General features: G+C 41.0%; 1 protein-coding gene across 4 annotated transcripts; it reads right to left on the bottom strand.

The window, feature by feature from the left end:
* Positions 1-2,001: 2,001 nt before the first annotated feature.
* On the bottom strand, positions 2,002-18,435 carry rtn3 (reticulon 3). 4 transcript variants are annotated; one of them, XM_058067913.1, is made up of 9 exons: positions 18,116-18,435; positions 15,304-15,351; positions 10,549-12,630; positions 7,398-7,605; positions 4,511-4,649; positions 4,200-4,269; positions 2,916-2,962; positions 2,608-2,666; positions 2,002-2,527 (listed from the first exon to the last, which is right to left on the bottom strand). In XM_058067913.1, exons 1-9 carry the CDS (start codon positions 18,204-18,206, stop codon positions 2,479-2,481), a joined length of 2,793 nt encoding a protein of 930 aa, XP_057923896.1. In that variant the 5' UTR covers positions 18,207-18,435; the 3' UTR covers positions 2,002-2,478. The 4 variants fall into 4 exon arrangements, with proteins under 4 accessions (XP_057923896.1, XP_057923898.1, XP_057923897.1 ...); XM_058067915.1 differs by lacking the exon at positions 10,549-12,630 and having other exon boundaries at positions 18,116-18,407; XM_058067914.1 differs by lacking the exons at positions 15,304-15,351; positions 18,116-18,435 and having other exon boundaries at positions 10,549-11,968; positions 12,052-12,144.
* Between the last annotated feature and the right edge of the window lie 102 nt (positions 18,436-18,537).

The raw sequence follows: 18,537 nt of genomic DNA, 5'->3' as shown, positions 1-18,537 counted from the left end.
GGTTTTCTCCGGGTACTCCGGTTTCCTCCCACATTCCAAAATCATGCTAGGTTAATTGGCGACTCCAAATTGTCCATAGGTATCCTGTCCCTGTGATTGGCTGGCGACCAGTCCAGAGTGTACCCCACCTATTGCCCAAAGACAGCTGGGATAGGCTCCAGCACCCCCGCGAGGAAAAAGCGGTAGAAAATGAATGAATGACTGGAGGCACTGCTATCCTGAACATGCAATCATTGTAATGCACCATTTATGATTTATGACTTTGGTCCAATTATGTAACACCGCATTGACTTCAAATGTGATATCGAGTCAGCCTGTGACCATCAACAATTAATGGATTTTGCACGCTGGTCAATTCTAAAAAGAAATCTCCACCACACCCAAACACCATTACTGCCTTTCTTCTGGATGCTTCTCATGAATCCGCCTCGGGCAACAGTTCATATTAGGAAACTATCATGTTTTTCCCGGAGCTGCATTTAGCAAAACAGAAGAGAACAGTCCTTTAACGTGTTTTTATTAATTTCACTTTGACATCAGTACAGAGACCACATACTTTTGATTTTTTTTTTCTCTCTGGCAACAACTTGTCCCAAAAAAAGTCGAACCAAAGTCATAGCTAATACAAAACAGAGCTGATGTTAGAGAACATCTAGGTACAAACGGGTCAAAAGCAACAACACGGCTCAAACAGGAGACAAAAAAGTAAGACAACTCTCCTGTCTCACACACACACACACACACACACACACTCCCTAATCCAATGAACACAGGAAATCAACATGCTTGGAGCAAACTGGTTAAGAGTCATCCATTATATAGCTTGTGTGTGCTGTTTATATTATTATTATTATTATTATTACACTCTCAAAAAAAAAAAAAAAGCTAGCCATGAATCTGCATGGTAGACATCTAATCGAGCCTTGCCAGCAAGCTTTTGAGCAACTAAAGCCTCAATAATCATGCCAATTGATACCCTAAGTTGATGACACAAACCTTGAAATGCACCTCATTTCCGCATATTTTGGCTCTAGCATCCAAAAGTATGAATGAAAGACCGTGCATTGGTGAGGTGGAAGGGGGGGAAGTGGGAGTGGGAATGGGGGCGACACACCAAGGATGGCATGCATGGCACGGAATGTCGGACCAGTGAAAACACTTAGCAGTAGAAGTAATAGTAGTCGGGACACATTGGACTGTATTGATTAGTACTCGTCCCGTCATTAGCCGGCTGTGGCTGCATGACTAGCTTGCGTTGGGGACGATGAACATTAAAAAAAAAATCACGCTCCCTCCGGTATTAGCTGCAGCGCTAACACAGAACTATACAAACACCACTGAAACGATCACGAGTCATGGAAAAAAAACAAACAAAAAAAAAAAAAAACTTAGAAATGGAGGTGGGGAATTTGAACCAGCATATAATGAGGGTGAGAACCTTCTTCCAAGCTTACAACCATTAGGAAAACAGCCTCCATACTCAAAAAGCTACAAAAACTATTAATCTAAAAAAATTGCTGTAAAGCATTTAAAAATAGTTAGACATAATTAACGTTAACAATCAAGGTCACGGCTTTCCCCAGTTTCATGAATTCACTCCTGACTCGTGTCTTCATTACGACACTCGCTATTTACGCTCGTCGGTAACAGCAGTAAGTTGAATCTTTTAAGTGTACTCTTATGTACATGCACGACCAGCGAGGTCGGTCCGCTGCAAAAAAGTTAGTGAACTAGACTAAATTATCACAGCTGGCTCGGTGTTCCAAATGCTTTTATTTCAACCTGTTCGCTGGGTTTTTTCAAAATAAAAGTTCAGTGCATTGCAGAAACTTTTAAACACACACACACACACATGAAGTGCTGCCCGTGCAGCTTTTACAAGCAAACCCCCGTGACCTGCTTCTAAAAATGAGGACACTATGCAGAGCAGAGAGAGCAGGATGAGAATAGCCACAATGACACCTACAAGGTTAATATGCATATATTTTTTTTCTTCTTGACTTTTCTTTCTATAAACATTGTTCCTTTTTTCCGTCTTACATGATGAGCCGAGCCTCCATAGGAAATTGGATGTTTTTTTTTTTAGTACAGACATTTGCTTTGAAGCGCCGCAAACATGCACCCTTGAAACCAGGTCATAGATTCAGTCTAGTTCACTCGACCCTCGCGCCTCCGTTTGCCCACCCTCTATCGTGGCCATGTCCACAGGGAGGGGGTGAGGGGATGGGGGGGTGGGCGTGGTGACACGTTCCTCACTGGCATACTTCTTTTTGAATGCTTGCGAGTGAAGCTGCGCAGTAGTTTGGCATTTAATATCGAGGAGCTCAGATGTTTCTAGCGATTAACGTTCAGTGTAGACAGATGGTGATTGGTTGAAGTTGGGTGATGGGAGCGGAGGGGGGTTGGGGTGGGTAGATTGAGTAGGGGAGTGGAGGGGTAGGAAGTCTATGGTGATGACTTTCTTTTAACAGGGGTCGATCATTCAGTTTTGCTGCGCTTCACGGCGCCGGGGAGTTTCTCTTGCAACCTGGGGAAAAAAAAAAACGTTCATGAAAAGAGCACGTCAAAGTGGTCACATGACCATACTGTTGTGGTCACGATACTTACTTGGCGATGGTGGTGTTGATCTGGGTACGTGCCAGGTCGATGTACTGATCAATTTGGGTCTGCAAGTGAGAGAACAAAACAAGGGCTCACTATTTGGCAATGGTGTTTTCATGCAATGACTTCATGTCCCCCCCAGTGGGGGCGGGGCCCACAGCGACAAGATGGATACAAGAAAGCCTTCAGTGTCTGATGCAGACTGGACTCATCCAAGTGAGCTCACCGCTGATGTCATCACACACCTGACTCAAGCCTCATCTTTTTATTATCATCATCATCATCATCATCATGGCGTGGGATATAAGGCTCACCTTGTTCTTCTCGTAGATGGGCGGCACAGCGAAGAGCAAGATGTCAGCTGCAGAGAGACACAAACCGAGGCCATATGATATAAACTGACATATATAGTGGAACTCAACTTTAAGTCCACGCCCCTCGGACTGCTGGACTCATGTCGACATAACGGGTCTCTAAAGGATTTGTTTAGAGTTATTAATGGATGTTATGGTATCATGAAAACAAGCCAAAGAGATTTGTGAGTGCGTGCAGGGCAACATACCCTCCTGTTTCAAGATATAATCAATTATGCGTGCAGACAGACCGCTGGTGTAAACAGTCGGTTGCCAATTTTTCAATGAAATTAAAATAACGTGGAGCTAGACCGGACTGGATTCATGTAATTGGGTTAAAGATGCATTCAGTGGTAATGGCATTTGCAATTTCCATACTCCTTAGCACAGGGGTCTCAAACACGCGGCAGTTTGAGGCCCCCGCCTTGATATGAAAGTTTAATGTTAGTGCGGCCCACGCAAGTTTGATATGGATGCTGTATGGTATCGTGTACCCAGAAAAAATTATTACATTTGATTAATGTTCATGTTAAAGGTTAAATAAACTGTTAATAGTTATCCTCCCTATCCGTGTGGAAGTGGTAAGTTTTTGGCTATTTAAGTTTAAAGGAAATAACTTGAAGGCTACCGTTTAGGTGGCTAGCTCTCTAGTTTGCGGGTTAGCATGTGTCTCAAGACCCTGCAGTTGCGCAATATGTTGTAAATAAAAAGAATGTGACTATAGTCGTGTTTTGTCATGTCTACAGGGCTCTAATAATGCTTTGTTAGTTTTAATCTGAAAAAAATAATTTGTCTACCCACCAACTATATGTGGTTTCTTAAGTTTTTATTATTTGCCGTTTTATTATTATTATTATATTTATTTATTACTGATTGATTGATTTTCTTTATTCTTGATTTGTTTATTTATTTTTCATCTTATTTTGTGCAGAAAAATAAAAATTAAGTTATTTGAGAACAGTGGAATGTTTTATCAGAGCTTTTATTGTAGAAAATCAGAACCAAAGCACTGAAAAAGTTTGTATATTTTTCTGTTTTTAATAAATGCGTTGTTTTTTTTGGAAAACCTGATGCGGCCCAGCCTTGCCCAGACCCTAGCTCCAGTGGCCCCTAGGTAAATTGAGTTTGAGACCCCTGCCTTAGCATATTAGGGCAAAACATTTAAAAGTCGGCCTTTAGATCACAAATTTAAAGCATCCAGATTGTGGTCCAAAAAAACATAGAAAAGCTTGTTGTGGCTCTTACCGAGGATGAGGATGGTGATGCCGTTGAAGACGGCTCCAACGTAGGTCAGCAGCCACATAACCACAGCCAGCTGCACAAAGACGAGCAAACGGGGATGTTGGGTGACTAATAATTCTAATTAGGGTTTCAATCTCGTCTCCATGTGCTTTAAATTTAAAAAACGCAGCTAAATCACATCAGTGGACAGAAAAATCAATAATACTTCAGGAACAGCGTGGATGTTTGTCCTTTAATTGGAGCCATCTCTTGCTTTGCTACCATTGGTGCTCTTCCATTATGAGCAGTCAGAAGAGCCTGGAAAAGCGTTTTACCTTTAGGGAGTCCACGAGGTCCTCCACCAGGAAGAGGCGGCTCATCTGCTTCAGGGCTCGGTTGATGTAGGTCAGGCTGACGTCAACCTGCTTGCGGAAAGTCTCTGGGGGGATGCTGACATCCTTATCTATGAGCGATCTGCAGGGAGATGGACATCATGTGAGGGTTCGTTATAAAAACATTACTAACCTGCCAAATGTTAAAAAAAAAGGCCTTTGGGACGCATTTTGGACACCCCTGCTTTTGTTGGGGCACGTGGAGCAAACAATGGAAATTAAAGAGACAAGGGAAATGCTTTTGGCGTTGGAACTAAAAGTCAATTTTATTGCAAATGTTGATCCAAAATCATGAGGTGGTGTTCTAAGGTGTGCTGTTGTGTGTGTGTGTGTATATATATATATATATATATATATATATATATATATATATATATATATATGTGTGTGTGTGTGTGTGTGTGTGTGTGTGTGTGTATATATATATATATATATATATATATATATATATATATATATATATATATATATATATATATATATATATATATATATATATATATATATATATATATAAACAATGGAAATTAAAGAGACAAGGGAAATGCTTTAGGAGTTGGAACTAAAAGTCAATTTTATTGCAAATGTCGATCCAAAATCATGAGGTGGTGTTCTAAGGTGTGCTGTTGTGTGTGTGTGTGTGTGTATATATATATATATCTATATATATATATATAACAATGGAAAAGCTTTTGGAGTTGGAACTAAAAGTCAATTTTATTGCAAATGTTGATCCAAAATCATGAGGTGGTGTTCTAAGGTGTGCTGCTGTGTATATCAATATATCTCTCTCTATATATATATATAAGGAAATAATGTAAAAAATAAGCAGAGCAATGAGAGCATTTACAGTCTGTAAATCGTTATTGTAGGAGGTCGGACTGAGGAACGACATCGCCAGGACCCTCAACATCAACATGACTTATTGACATTATCATAGCGACTTAAAAAAAAAAATCATCCAAAGCGTAGAGACATTTTGAAAGGGTTAAAGATGACTCCAAAAAGTGAACAGCAACTAGCGTCCCCATCTTCTTTCAAGTGAATGATTTAAAAACAGGTAATGTTGTTATGCCAACTTCCTTTTAAGTAATTAGGTTGCTAACTGAGTTTTGGCAATTAGTTGTTTTTATCCTATTTTGTGTTGACCTTGCTTGTAATATGCCCACTTTATGACAGCGACTGTGTGTCACTTTTGTTTATCTTACTTTCTGTCTTACTTTCAACATGTTTGTTGTTGTTGCACTCCTACCGTGTTTATCCAAGTGTTTTAGCCTTTTTATTTGGAGGTGGAAAAGGCCACAAGTGATATTAGTTAATTTGTCAGGATAATAATTAGCTCTGTTCTTTAAAAAAAAAAACGGCACACATACATTTGACTATTAGTTGAGCATAGACAAAAGCTCACATATCAGATTCAGCTAGGAAGACAGACATATTTTTTTAACATCTGGCCGCTGCTGGATAAATCGAGTCTGGAAGGGACTGCTGGTATCCGACATTTCAGATGCAGGCTGATATAACCCGATACTTGTGCCCCTCCCCCCTCCGATAGTCAATATCATAGATCGGGCAATAAAGAGATTATATATATTGCTACACGCCGCTGTTCCTGGTTTGTTGCATAAGCAACAAGGTGTGTCGTGGTTAGTAGTAGCAAACACAAAACACACACACTAGTCAAAATGTCTAGGAGTTTGAACTTTGGCATTTGTTCCCATTTTTACAATTTTTTTTAAAGAAAAACAATATTTCAACTTTCCTCTTAAAAAAATCTTGGTATATTTTCTTATGACTTTATTCCCATAGTAGTCTCACTTTCCCCCCATAGACTCAATGCTACTAAAAATGAGTAGTTATATTATGAGCTTGTTGTTGTAAAATTTGGGGCTTTTTACCTCTTTAAAATATGATTATTCTTGTAAAATAACAGCTGTTTTTTCCTAATTTCTTGTAAAAAAAAAATATATTTTCCAAATTTTCCAGTAGAAGTGGACTATTTCATAACTTGTTCTGGAACCTACTTTGCCAAAAATTACACCTTAATGTGTATTTTTGTGCTTTTTCACAATATAGCAATGTGTATAAAAAAACACTACCATGACAATTTTCCTCATAATATTGCAATGTTTTTCCTCTTTAGACTCTTTTCTTAATATTTGGAAAATAGTCTTGTAAAATTACTGTTTTAGTTTTAAGATTAGATTTTTACAATGTGCCGCTGATGCGGGCGATTAATGGTTAAATGCCTCTGATGTAAATATCTGTTACTACATGGTTACAGCAGGAACATAATACATATAAAAAGGTTGTTGAGGTTTAACATTTTTAACATTAATTTTTTTTTTTTTTTTAAAGAGGATTTTATAGTCGAAATAGGTGAATCCCATCACATGCATTGTTAGCTGCCTCCTGCTAGCAGAACGCACAGAAAAGGTTAGTTGTCCTACATAAGGGTTGTGGATGGTGCCATTTAAGTGGATTTTGTTGCTGTAGACTGTGATTTGGGTTCTGTATTACAAACGTAATAGAATCCCCGTAGACCCATGAAGGGTTGCTATAAATAAAAGCCCTGGAGGTGGAGGTCATGTCACCCAGCAGGCATTGCCAGGAACAAAGTGTAATATTGAGAAACGTGATAGTCTTTGGAGCTCGCCAGTGTTGGCTTCACTGACTATGTCATCTAAACCTACACAAATTCTACGGCGACTGCTTGTTTCAATATTACACTGAGATGACTTTGGCATGAAGCCCGGCGCTATCGGCAGGCCTCTTGCTTCAAAGTAGCAAATGTAAACGGACAATGGATGTTGATCATCGGGGGCCTTACTTGAAGGGGTGGCCCTCGCTGGACTTCTGCACGGCCTGGACAACAGATTTGTAGATGCGGAAGGTGATGGTGACACAGAGGAGCGCCAGGAGCAGGTAGGACACCACGCTGATGACGCTGAAGGCGGCCAGCGACAGCAGCAGCAGCATGGACAGGCCGAACACCAAGCCCGACTTCTTAGGGTCCCGCCAGTGAATCAGATCCTTGACTGTGGGGACAGGTGGAGGACAAGGTTACATGTTGTGCTCACCACACGACATCATCCACATAATCTGAATAACTAAAAATAAAAGAAGCTAACCTCCTTGACATGAACAAGCACGTTTCAATGCCAAGTGGGGGCCAAGAAACACGACCGAAAGGCACGCCGCAGTGGATGCCCCTTTCCTGTTTGTATGCATGTTCTGTGGATGATCGCGCATGCAGAAGCGATGGCCTCTATACAAGACCGTTACGTAATGTCAGAATAGGTTGGCACTCTCCAACTGCGAGTGGTGTGCATGAGGGAAATAAAGGGCTACACGCCTCAAGGAGAGTGACAACAACACACTAAATTGAAACCTATTTCATCACAAGTAACTTGCCATCATTTTGGGCCGTGAAATTTTTACATTCTTCTTACCAATGTTTTGTCTGCTTGCTGCTATTATGAAGTCAAATTGAGAAAAAGCAAATAATTCCATGTTGAAATAAATGGCCTGAAAAGGAAACGTCTTAATAATTCATATCATGCCAAAGAGATTAAATGTTCAGGAGAAAAGTGGCGGCAGCAGCAGCACAGTCGGAAGGCCTCACAGGGGAAACAAAGAGGGCTCTATTGTTTCTCATTCAGACCACTAAGCCAACAGTGAGATTGTGTAAATAGCGCATACCACGTCGGTAAAACTTCTCCTGGTTCATTGCAGCGGCCTGCATTTAAGCATAAGCGGATTTAAACTAATAAAATGCAAAACAGGTCAAATTGAAAATAGCAATACCTCAAGGCTTAGAAATAGGTGGCGATTCCCATCTCAGTAACTGAAGGACTGTGTGTTTGTTACTCCCGGCATGCTTTGCGGGGGGCAGGTACCCACAGGGAGGTAGCTGTAGTCAACTCATTAGGTCTTTTTGCGACCTCCACTTTTTAGTCTGTGCTCTGGTGCAGTGGCCTGCTTTCACTGTATAGCTCTTTAAGCGGTCATGTCATGTCACCACCAGCAATTTCAATGTATAAAAATACTCAAATTATACGCATGACAGAGACTGACAGTACAATTGGAATTGTACAACACACACACACACACACACACTTAAAGATAGTGTGTTGCAGATGCATTCAAACACCACAAGCATACAACTTAAGGGGACCGTTCATGATCACAAATCCAGCACAAAACCTCAAGAACGTTTAAATTAAAATATCCAGTATAGAAGGCAAAGTCCAGCAGTGTTCTCATGTAGCTGGATCAGCATATGTTGTTGGAATGACTGTCTGCATACCAGCACCTTTGCAGTCACTGTGGCGTGGGATCATGTTTGCACACAGAAGAGAGTGTACCTTCCACTAGTACTTTGTTCTTGTTAAAATTTGACTAGAACAGAAGGGGCGAAGTATCAACAGCGATTGGGAACGTCAGCTGTAAGGCATACAAACAGCGGTGGCCATATTAGACTGTTGATTTAGTTGATCGAGATAAAGTAGAAAAACCCTGGAATTGAGCATGTAGAATGTATTTTATGCAAGTATTATGTTGATAGTTGAATCATAAATATGACAATAAGACTGATTGGACGCCATATATAAACCCTTGTACCAATATCTGTCAAAGGACACTACTGATTTGTTTTTTGTGTATTGAGTCTAAGGCAGTGATTTTCAACCACTGTGCCGCGGCACACTAGTGTACCTTGAGAAACCGTCAGGTGTGCCGTGAGGAATTATCCAATATCACTTTTTATAATTAACATTTATTAATGTAATATTATGTCAATAGTATACATGGACCCAAATATTCCAATTGCATTTGGTTTATTTGCTCAAACAGAAAGAATAGAACAAGGATGGAATATTCCTTTAACCAATCCGATTCATGTATCTTGTGTCGGCTCCAACGTAAAGTTGTCAGGGTGCGTTCTTCTTTGTGGTGTTTTTCTTCTTCTGTTGTTTAATTGGCGGTTGGCAAGCAGCTTTCGTATGCATTACCGCCATCTGTGAAACAGAATGTCAACCCTTCTATACTTTATTCACAAGTGCAGTTTTATTAAAAAAGAAAATGTATATCTATATAAAACATGTCCAGAGTTTAATTATAAAACATTAGCAAGATTGAATTTGATCTTTTCCTGTTTAAATTTATCCCGGGTGCGTTCTTTCAGCGCATGCTCAGATATGGCATAACACGTAGATCCAGACGTACTTCGGTTTTAAAAATGGAGGCAATCGGCACTTTGTTTTTGATTCAAACTAAATTTCCAAGACTGGACAGACGAAAAACTGGCAATACGGAGTTATTCCAACAAGTGAAAGAAAAACTTGATGTTGATGTTTACGTTTTACTGCGCATGCCCTATTGACTATTCTGTTTGATTTTCACGACGCATGTAGACAAGAGATTGGAATATTCCTTTCCATGGATACCATTGTTTCCCGAAAGGTCATTCGGAAAGAGAAAAACTCGTCATGTAAAAACGTGGCTACTGTCGAGTGTCTGTGGTGTAAAAACTGGCAGAGTAATGTAATATCGATCCGTGTGGCAACACCTACCTTGTTCCTCCGATAGACTTATTGATGCACTAGTGAGGTCGTGGTGACATTTTGTAACATTTTTGGTTAGTGGTGTGCCACAAGATTTTTCCAATGTTCACAAAAGGTTGAAAAACACTGATGTAGACTGTATTTTATGTAAGTATTATGTTGATAGTTGAATCAGAAATATGACAATAGGACGGATTGTTCTCTACATATATAAACCCTTATACCAATATCTGTCAAAGGACACTACTGATTTGTTTTTTGTGTATTGAGTCTAAAGTACATCAGGTATTCGGACTGAACATCACCTTAACTTAAAAGATATCTCTCTATGATACATATGTTTCAACCAGACACTACTTATGTAAGAGACCGGCAGCGAACATTGCTCTGGGAACTTGCCAAGAGAATTAGTATTACCTGATACGTGGGTTAGTATTGCTGTCAAGACATGCTCTGCAAGATGATAGGCTTCTGCAACCCATATGTCGATGGCTTCAACCTCCTCTGAGTACGTGCCGTCAAAGCCGAGTGTGTTGCTTTGGGTATGTGGAGCATTAGCGACTGGGGTAACGCTAGATTGTTGGGAGAGTGCAGCGTGGTCGTCTTCCTCTTGACTGTAGCCCAACTGTTTGAGAGCACTGATGGTGAGTTGTTCCTGTTCAAAATCCATCACCATTGTGGGAGGGGATCGCGGAACATAGTCTTCCTCAGAAGGAACACCTCGATTGTCGGCTGGTTCTTCACCCTCCTTTGATTTGAGGCATTCTCGCATGAACTCCACAAAGCTATCGACGGGCTCGGAAAGCGATCGGTCGGTTACTTTCGAATGCGGCTGCACTTCAGTGGGCCTTTCACAGTTGTCTGTGACACGTGCGGTATTATTCGAAAAGCGATGGCTGGTTGACTTGTTTGTCTCATCATCATGATGTGATGCATCCTGGGTTTCAGAATCAACTTCAGAAGAGTCAGCCAGAAAGCGATCTTTTGCACCTTTTGGCGTTATCTCGACCTCACAGAAGGGAGACAACGGCTCATAGTCAAAGGATTGGCCGTCGTACGTATCATCTCGCATGAAGCTTTTGGAGAAGCTAGCCAATGTCTTGTTGTTGAGGTTTTCCTGGCCAGTAAAATCAGTTCGGTCTTCTTCAGTCAAGCTTTGTTTTGCTTCAATTGACCACTCATCTTTGTCAGGTAAATCCACAACTTTGTGTACATCTGAAGAAGATGTGGCGATAGTCTTTGATTTTTCAGGATTTGGTTCCTCATGGATGATATCAGGAGGAGATTTGACTATGTTTTGTTTGGGAGAATATTCATCTTCTGAGTCTACAGGTGAGGAAGGAGGAGAATAGCCTTCCATGAATTCTGTTTCAAGGGGCCTTCTGGTAGGTACTTCATTGTGGTCCTCTTGAATTGGTTCTGCAGTTTTTGGACCCTGATTGACAACCTCGTAGTCTTCTTCCTCTGCCTCAAATTCCATCTCATCATCGCTGCAGTTTGGTTCCTCTGTTTCAATCACATTGATTGTGGGAACCTGCATCAGTTTTCTCTCTGATCTTGCAGGGGGCATGACCATTTCCTCTGTAGGGGGTGAGGTTTCAGGACAGGTGGTGTCATTGGATTGAAAATCAGATTTTGGAGGGGGAGTAACAGAGTTGAAGCCATCTTCAATAACAGTTTCATCAGACTCTCCTGAGCTGTCCACATCCCTGGCTTCGGCTGGATCCAGATCTTCAGCCCAAGTGGACCTCTTGTCAATCACAGCATCTGGATTGGCTTCGGGGCTATCTGGAAGCATTGACTCCTGCCTTGATGGCTCTTGGACCTCTGACTGGTCCTGTTGAACCCACATGTAAGCGGTTGGTAGAAAGTTAAGGTCAAAGTCTGGCTCGTCAACACTTGTCTGTTTCTGTGGATCACCTGTGAAATCTTCCTTCTGTTGTTGACCACTTGGAGAGTCCATGAAAGGATCAGGGACACAAGCAAAAGGAGGAAGGCAATCAGGACTGTCACTTGACTTCGAATCTGAAGAGATGGTGCCTTTAACCAATCCTACAACATCCAAGTCTGGCACTGGCGGAACATGAGCCTTCATCCACGCTTCTGTTTCTTCAAATTCATTCACTCGTCTTAAGTCTCCAAGAACCTCAAAAGGGGATTCTGGTGAATCCTGATCAGTAGAGCCTCTTTTCGCTTGGACAACTGGTACATTTCTCTCTGTGCAGAACTTCTGAAACCCAGCAGTGTCAGAGGGAGATTTGTCATGGTGCCGATCTTTAAAGTGCGAGGAACCATTGCTTCGAAAATCTGTCTCCTTTTTGGCCGCAAGAGCTTCCAGAGCTTTGATGCGTTCCGAAACAGGGGACATCTTTATTGGAGACTCTGGCTGTGCGTCACTTCCGTGATTATCGGGGGAAAAAGAAGTAGGTTGGGAAGAAAAGCGCAGGGATGTCGCTACCCCTTGACAGGGCTTGTTGGAACCCAGCGCCAGCTTTTTGTCTGCATAGACACGCATGGAGGACGACAGCAAAGAAGAAGAACAAGTAGGGGAGGTCACACGTATCACCTAAACGCCCATGCAATATTGATATCATTGACTAAGGCCTTACTGGTACTGCAGCCCAAGCGTTCATGCATTGCATCATTGGAATGTGAGCTACATGACCATACTGGACTGACCATCTACTTTTTTTTTTTGCTCTTGATGGAGCAAATGCTGCAGTGAACATAATGATGGCATGAAGCAGCAGACACCAAAACACCTACGTTTATTAAGCGCTTATTCAATTACTTTTGAGGTAAATAGTGGATGCTTCAAAATGGACAGTCCAACATTTTGGGATGAATGATAACCATTTTTAAGTATGTTTGTTGAGTTGACAGGAATTACTTCATGATGGGCATTTCACAAATTTACTTGAACAAGTAAGGGCAAAATTTATTTTTATATTTGGGATGGGAGAATATGTCCTTAAATGTTTTTAATTACGGTTTCATTGCTGGCATTACCGAAGAGAATATTTTTGACCATAGTTTGGATGCATCTTAACAGCACCTCTGGTGGTTGCGGCTAAGTGCTGCACTCCATTTTGCCTCAGTTGCTTTAAAAACAAATAGCTTGGATTTTGGTCTTTTCCTCCACTTTGTCCCATGAGAATGAATTTCTGGTTGTTTTTTAGTGTTTAAGAAAGTAGTTCCAGCTAGTTCCTGGGGTCACTTGACTAAAGTGCTTTGCTTCTCAAAACAATATGAGTTCAAATGTGTAAGACATTTTGCACAAAACAAGTCCTCACAATCGCTCAGTGCTAGTTTCTCCCCATTTGTATTACTGCATGCTGCCGACAACTGTCAACTGTTGCGCACCTTTCCAATCACATGCTATAAAGGTAAAAAATTAATGTCTATGCAACACCTTATTTTGACTGATTTGTAAACATCTCTGTCAAGTTTTTTTTAAATAGAAACATACAGCTAACAATACAGACCAGAAGCATACTAAGAAATGTAGAGGCAATGTCACTTCCACATATCACATCTAGTTAGCTAGTATAGCCAGTTCTTACCTGGGGTGCTGGAGGAGTAGAACTCTTCCAAACATGTTTCTTCCTCTGTCTTGGATGTGTAGAAGGTAATCATCCCCTCCCCTCCACTTCACACAAAGCCGTTTCACCGTTTTCATCAGAAATCAAAGTTTTCTAATAGTAATGCCCGTGACAGGAAATCGAATCAGACACATTCTTGGGCTGTTACAGCCCAGAAAATGACAAGTCATTTTTTTTTAATTAGGTATTTTCTTTTTTGACAATACAACTCTCGCCTAGTTCGCACCTTAACTCTCTTGCGTCACAACGATCTTCATCCGCACTGCGGAACACATACACCACAAGCGGCAGCGTGCAGTATTACAAAGGGAGCGAAAATGTTTTTTTGATGCAAATGTATGACTCTTTGGAAGGTACAGTATATTGTGCTGAGAAACAATACGCTTTAAGTGACCCCACCAGCGAGCCGGAACTACTTTCTTAAATGCCAAAAACCCGACCAGAACTCAGCCCACGGGGCAAAGTGAGGGAAATGTCACCTTTGGTGCATCACACTGCTGGTGGTGATGTCATACAATTTCATGTCAACAAATCCAAACTATCCCTTTGAGACATCAAATCAATCTACCCACCAATTCCCATAATCGAACAAATTCTTGGCAAACAACTGAACTGATATTGTGGCATTATTTAGATTAAATATAATATTATTAGTTGCTTCTATGTTTGCTGCTGAAGCATTCTTATTCAAGTTAACACAAACCTGCTTTACCATGAAGTGAAACCTTGGTGTGCTTGTGTTACAGGAATTATATCATCTATTTTAGCATAACTAACCACAGCACTAATCTATGAATAGAAGCAAAAGAAAAATGGAAAAAAAAAAACTTAATTCCATCTTAATGACAGAAGCAAAGATGTGTAACATGCACCAAGTCACAAGCAGCTAACCAGTGGTCAGCCATTGGACAGTGGCTGATAGCTCCAGTGACGCTCTTCTTCCCCTTGGGCGCCTTTGCTGCTGGGTCTGATGATGGGGGGTTTAGATACTGGGTCACGAGGAAGGTGGGACCAATCAAGTTCCCCACAGGACACCAACTTGATCCATTTTTAGGTTCCTACCACTGCTCATAGAACGTGAACTTCTCTTGCTTTCTTAAAATAAGGTGGCAATCTTGGGATTATCTCAAACCTGCAGTCGGTGCGGCTGACCTCAATAATGCTCACTCGCAGGCGATAAAGACTGAAACAGATCAGACTACCAGCAGCTGCAGAGGCCCACACGTCTGTCTTTGGTATTAAAGACAAGGTTCCAATTCATGTGATCATATGTTGGTGCGAGGAAACATTGGACCGAATTTGCGTGTCACATGGTTGGTTGTCTTTTCATAACGGGCTCAAACTTGTGACTGTGGCAAGAATTTCATGATGAGGTTCTTGGGAAGAGGGCTGGGACATAATAGCTGAGCTGAACGGACATAATACGTAGTTCTACTGGACTTTGAGGGAAAAAGAGATGTCCACCAGGAAAAAGGGATGGAGAGGAGCAGTAGAGCAAAGCGAGCCGATGAGAGAAGAGAAAAAGAAGAATGAAAGCAGGCAAGCAACATTAAGAGAAGCAAACACTTGCCTTGTGAAGACTGAATGAGAGATACGGGCGAAGAGGAAAGAAAGGAATCTGGAAAAAAATAAAAATAAAAACAACACAGGAGGACAGAAGAAAAATGAACCCCTGTTCACTGTACTGTATGACAAGGCATTCAAATTAATGACTTACACCAACTTACTTATTGGACTTTATATGCTACACAAAGCTATCATTGCTTACATGCTTACATTTACCATGCACATTCCGCCATCAGAAAAATAGACAATTTACAACACTATTGTCTTTATTCTGTGTTGAGATGCAATGCATGACACAGCAATATTACGTAAACTACCTTTCCTGTGCTGCAGCTTCACAGAAAAGATAACTTTAAACATCTAGTCTACAATAAAATAAGGCCTATAATTCATCTGAAAGGTTATTTAATGGTGTAATTGGTGATGAATATTTAAAAAAAATGTTAAATATTTGAAGAGAAATGGAAAAAAGCAAAGGTAAATCTGACTGGATGCTCAAGGATGCTTGTAGGTTGCAAGGGGACGGGTGGGGTGGGGGGTGTTTTCTTTTGGTTTTCTACTCAGGATTTTGTGCCGAGTCAGGTTGCCCGTTCTATAAGCGTGAGGAATTCAAGGAGTCGTGTGTGTGTGTGTGTGCGTGTGTCACATTGACTCAAGGGTGTGTGGCATGTAGGTGTAGTACAGGATTTGCAGGTTGGGGTTGGGTCACCCTGGTGGAGCAGCATTCCTTGTCTTGACTTCACGAAGCAGTTTACACGCTTTCAGACACCACACCTTCACTCTCACTATTCACTGCAATGTGAACTGTAAAAATGGAACAGCAGCTAAATAAAGTCTACTTCAATAGCGGTTGGTGCTCCTGCTATGGACTTGTTAGCATCTCCTCCTGTGGGCTCTTTGACTGCTTCCATGACCTCAGTTAAGTGATCCAAGCAGGTCGGAGAAGTATTACATGGCAAGTATGAACAGCATGAGGCTGAAGGAACTACATGTTCTAGAAGTCTGTCTATATTGATCAGCGCAAAAAGCATAATTTGATAAAAACTCACATGAGATCAACAGTTGTGGTGTTACATAGCATAGTTCAGACCCAACTCCAAGTCAAACACCGTGGGCCATGTTTCTTTCCATTTTGACAATACAGCGATAAATAAGAGCTGTGATACGGCCTACTGAGACAGATTTTGGACAACTCTGTGCAAACCATATAAAAAAGCTTTCACATTTTTCAAAAAGAAAACAGTGTGTGTGAGCAGTTTTCTCCTGAGATTGCGCAGAGTCTGATAAAACATGCAATTTGTGTCAAACTTCCTCTGATGATGCAAAGCAGTTGGATAATTGAGGTCCTCATTTTTAAAGTGTGCCACTTCCTCTGTGACTGGCGTCGTTCATCAGTGGCCACTTCCAGTCAAATTAACTTGTTCGTGTTCACAAAACTACTGCCATATCATATTAAAGAAATGAAATAAGTATGCAAAAAGCAGTCTCGAAGTGTTAGAATGGGGATCGTTTCTTAGTACTCTATTATTAAATATGGTCTAAATGACATGAAAGGCTGTACTGTACACATTAGGGAATAATCCCCCATGAGAATGTGAGGGAGGGTCTTAAAAAGCTGTGTTTTGAGGAGACTCATTCATCCGTGTTCCAACAGCATTGCTTTGTTCGGTCAGCTGTCCTTAATTTAAAGCCGTCACTCAGAAGCATTTAAGACCAAACTAAATGGTACAGCAGTTAACAAATAGACACTTTGCTACTAAATGAAAATAATAGATTGTGATAGCATGGTTGCCCCCCCTCGCCCCATCATGGAACAGCTGAGCCATGAAGGATGGCAGCTGCTTGTAAGGGAGGATCATATTACAAGTAAGGGAATACTGTACCTGATACTTGGCCATCAAGGTGAGGGAATAATAGACATTAATTCACCTTAAATTTTCACATAACTAAACAAAATTGGACAAACTTAAATGAACATGGTACATTGTGTTTTTGTCATCCCTAAATTCTCACCAAAAAGACCATTTTGAGCTAGATTAACCACACCCGCGCAAGTGTAACAGAAATCCATAACCACATTTTGAATTAGTTATTTAGGGTTTCAAAAAAACAACCATAGATTGGAATCTGCCACTCCCTAAAAAATATTAGGTCGCTAATCAAGAACAGTCATATTTTCTTATAATTAATCTTTGTGAAATTATGTAACCTGAAAACGAGATGAAAGATAAATGACAATCCTCTAAGTGACAGGTCTTGCTGTAGGGGGTGTCATCACTCATGACAAAATACAGAGCTGTGCCTTTAAGAGATGCTGCCTTTATTGGCACTTGCCCTGTAATTCATCTGCAGTGCAGATCATCCTACACTAAAAGCAGCCACAAAACATTAACATTCCTACAGGTACTCTTACACACTGTTCAATTAGGCCCACGCCCAAAATAAACATGTCATAAAAATGTAAATATTGATTGGACGGACGATATTATATTTCTGAGTCGCTGCTATTATGAGCATTACGGTTGGGCTAATTAAGTGAACTGCGTGCAAGCTGCTGGCCTACATTGTTGCAAATATTAACATTCATTGACAACATTCAAACATAATTCGAGTGAATAATGACACCTTCTTATAGTATTTTGTCAAATATGTCACAGAATTAAAGCTATACAATGACCACGCACTGCTCAACAATGGACAAAAATAAAGGCGCAATGGCTCGACGATAACAACACATTCATAAGTCAAACAATATAGACTGATAAACAAGACAAAAATAATTGGGTACCTAAATAAAACATCGGATGTTTCCTTACCGGTTGGCTTTGATTCTTTCGAAGCAGAATTTTGTCCATCTGCGAAGCCTTGTGACGATGATATCTGGGCGGACTGAGTCATTGGATCCATACTGAGCTTGTATAGCGACGACGTAAGGCCGATGAAATGTCTCGGTTCTCAGTCAAAGTGTTCTCTGAACGAACGCTCCTTGGGTGGCTAGAATGACGTCTGCCTTTCCCCCCCACAGAAAAGCAAATTCTGGGTCTGCACTTCACCGCCGCGTCGGACAAGTGAGGTAAAAAAGACTGAGAGAGGGAGGGGACAAGGCGGTCGATAGAGGAGGGGACAACATGGCGGCGGAGAGACGTTCATGGAAGTATTTGAAAGTCGTAAATTCCAGTACCAACCTTCCCCGCCCCAATATGTTTCAGACAATGCCATTAATTATTTTTTTGTATGT

This window comes from Doryrhamphus excisus, chromosome 3 (genome assembly GCF_030265055.1).
Source record: "Doryrhamphus excisus isolate RoL2022-K1 chromosome 3, RoL_Dexc_1.0, whole genome shotgun sequence".
In the NCBI taxonomy this organism is placed as follows: Eukaryota; Metazoa; Chordata; class Actinopteri; order Syngnathiformes; family Syngnathidae; genus Doryrhamphus; species Doryrhamphus excisus.
The sequence above is the reverse complement of the archived record's forward strand: the minus strand, read 5'-3'. Positions and strand labels throughout refer to the sequence as shown.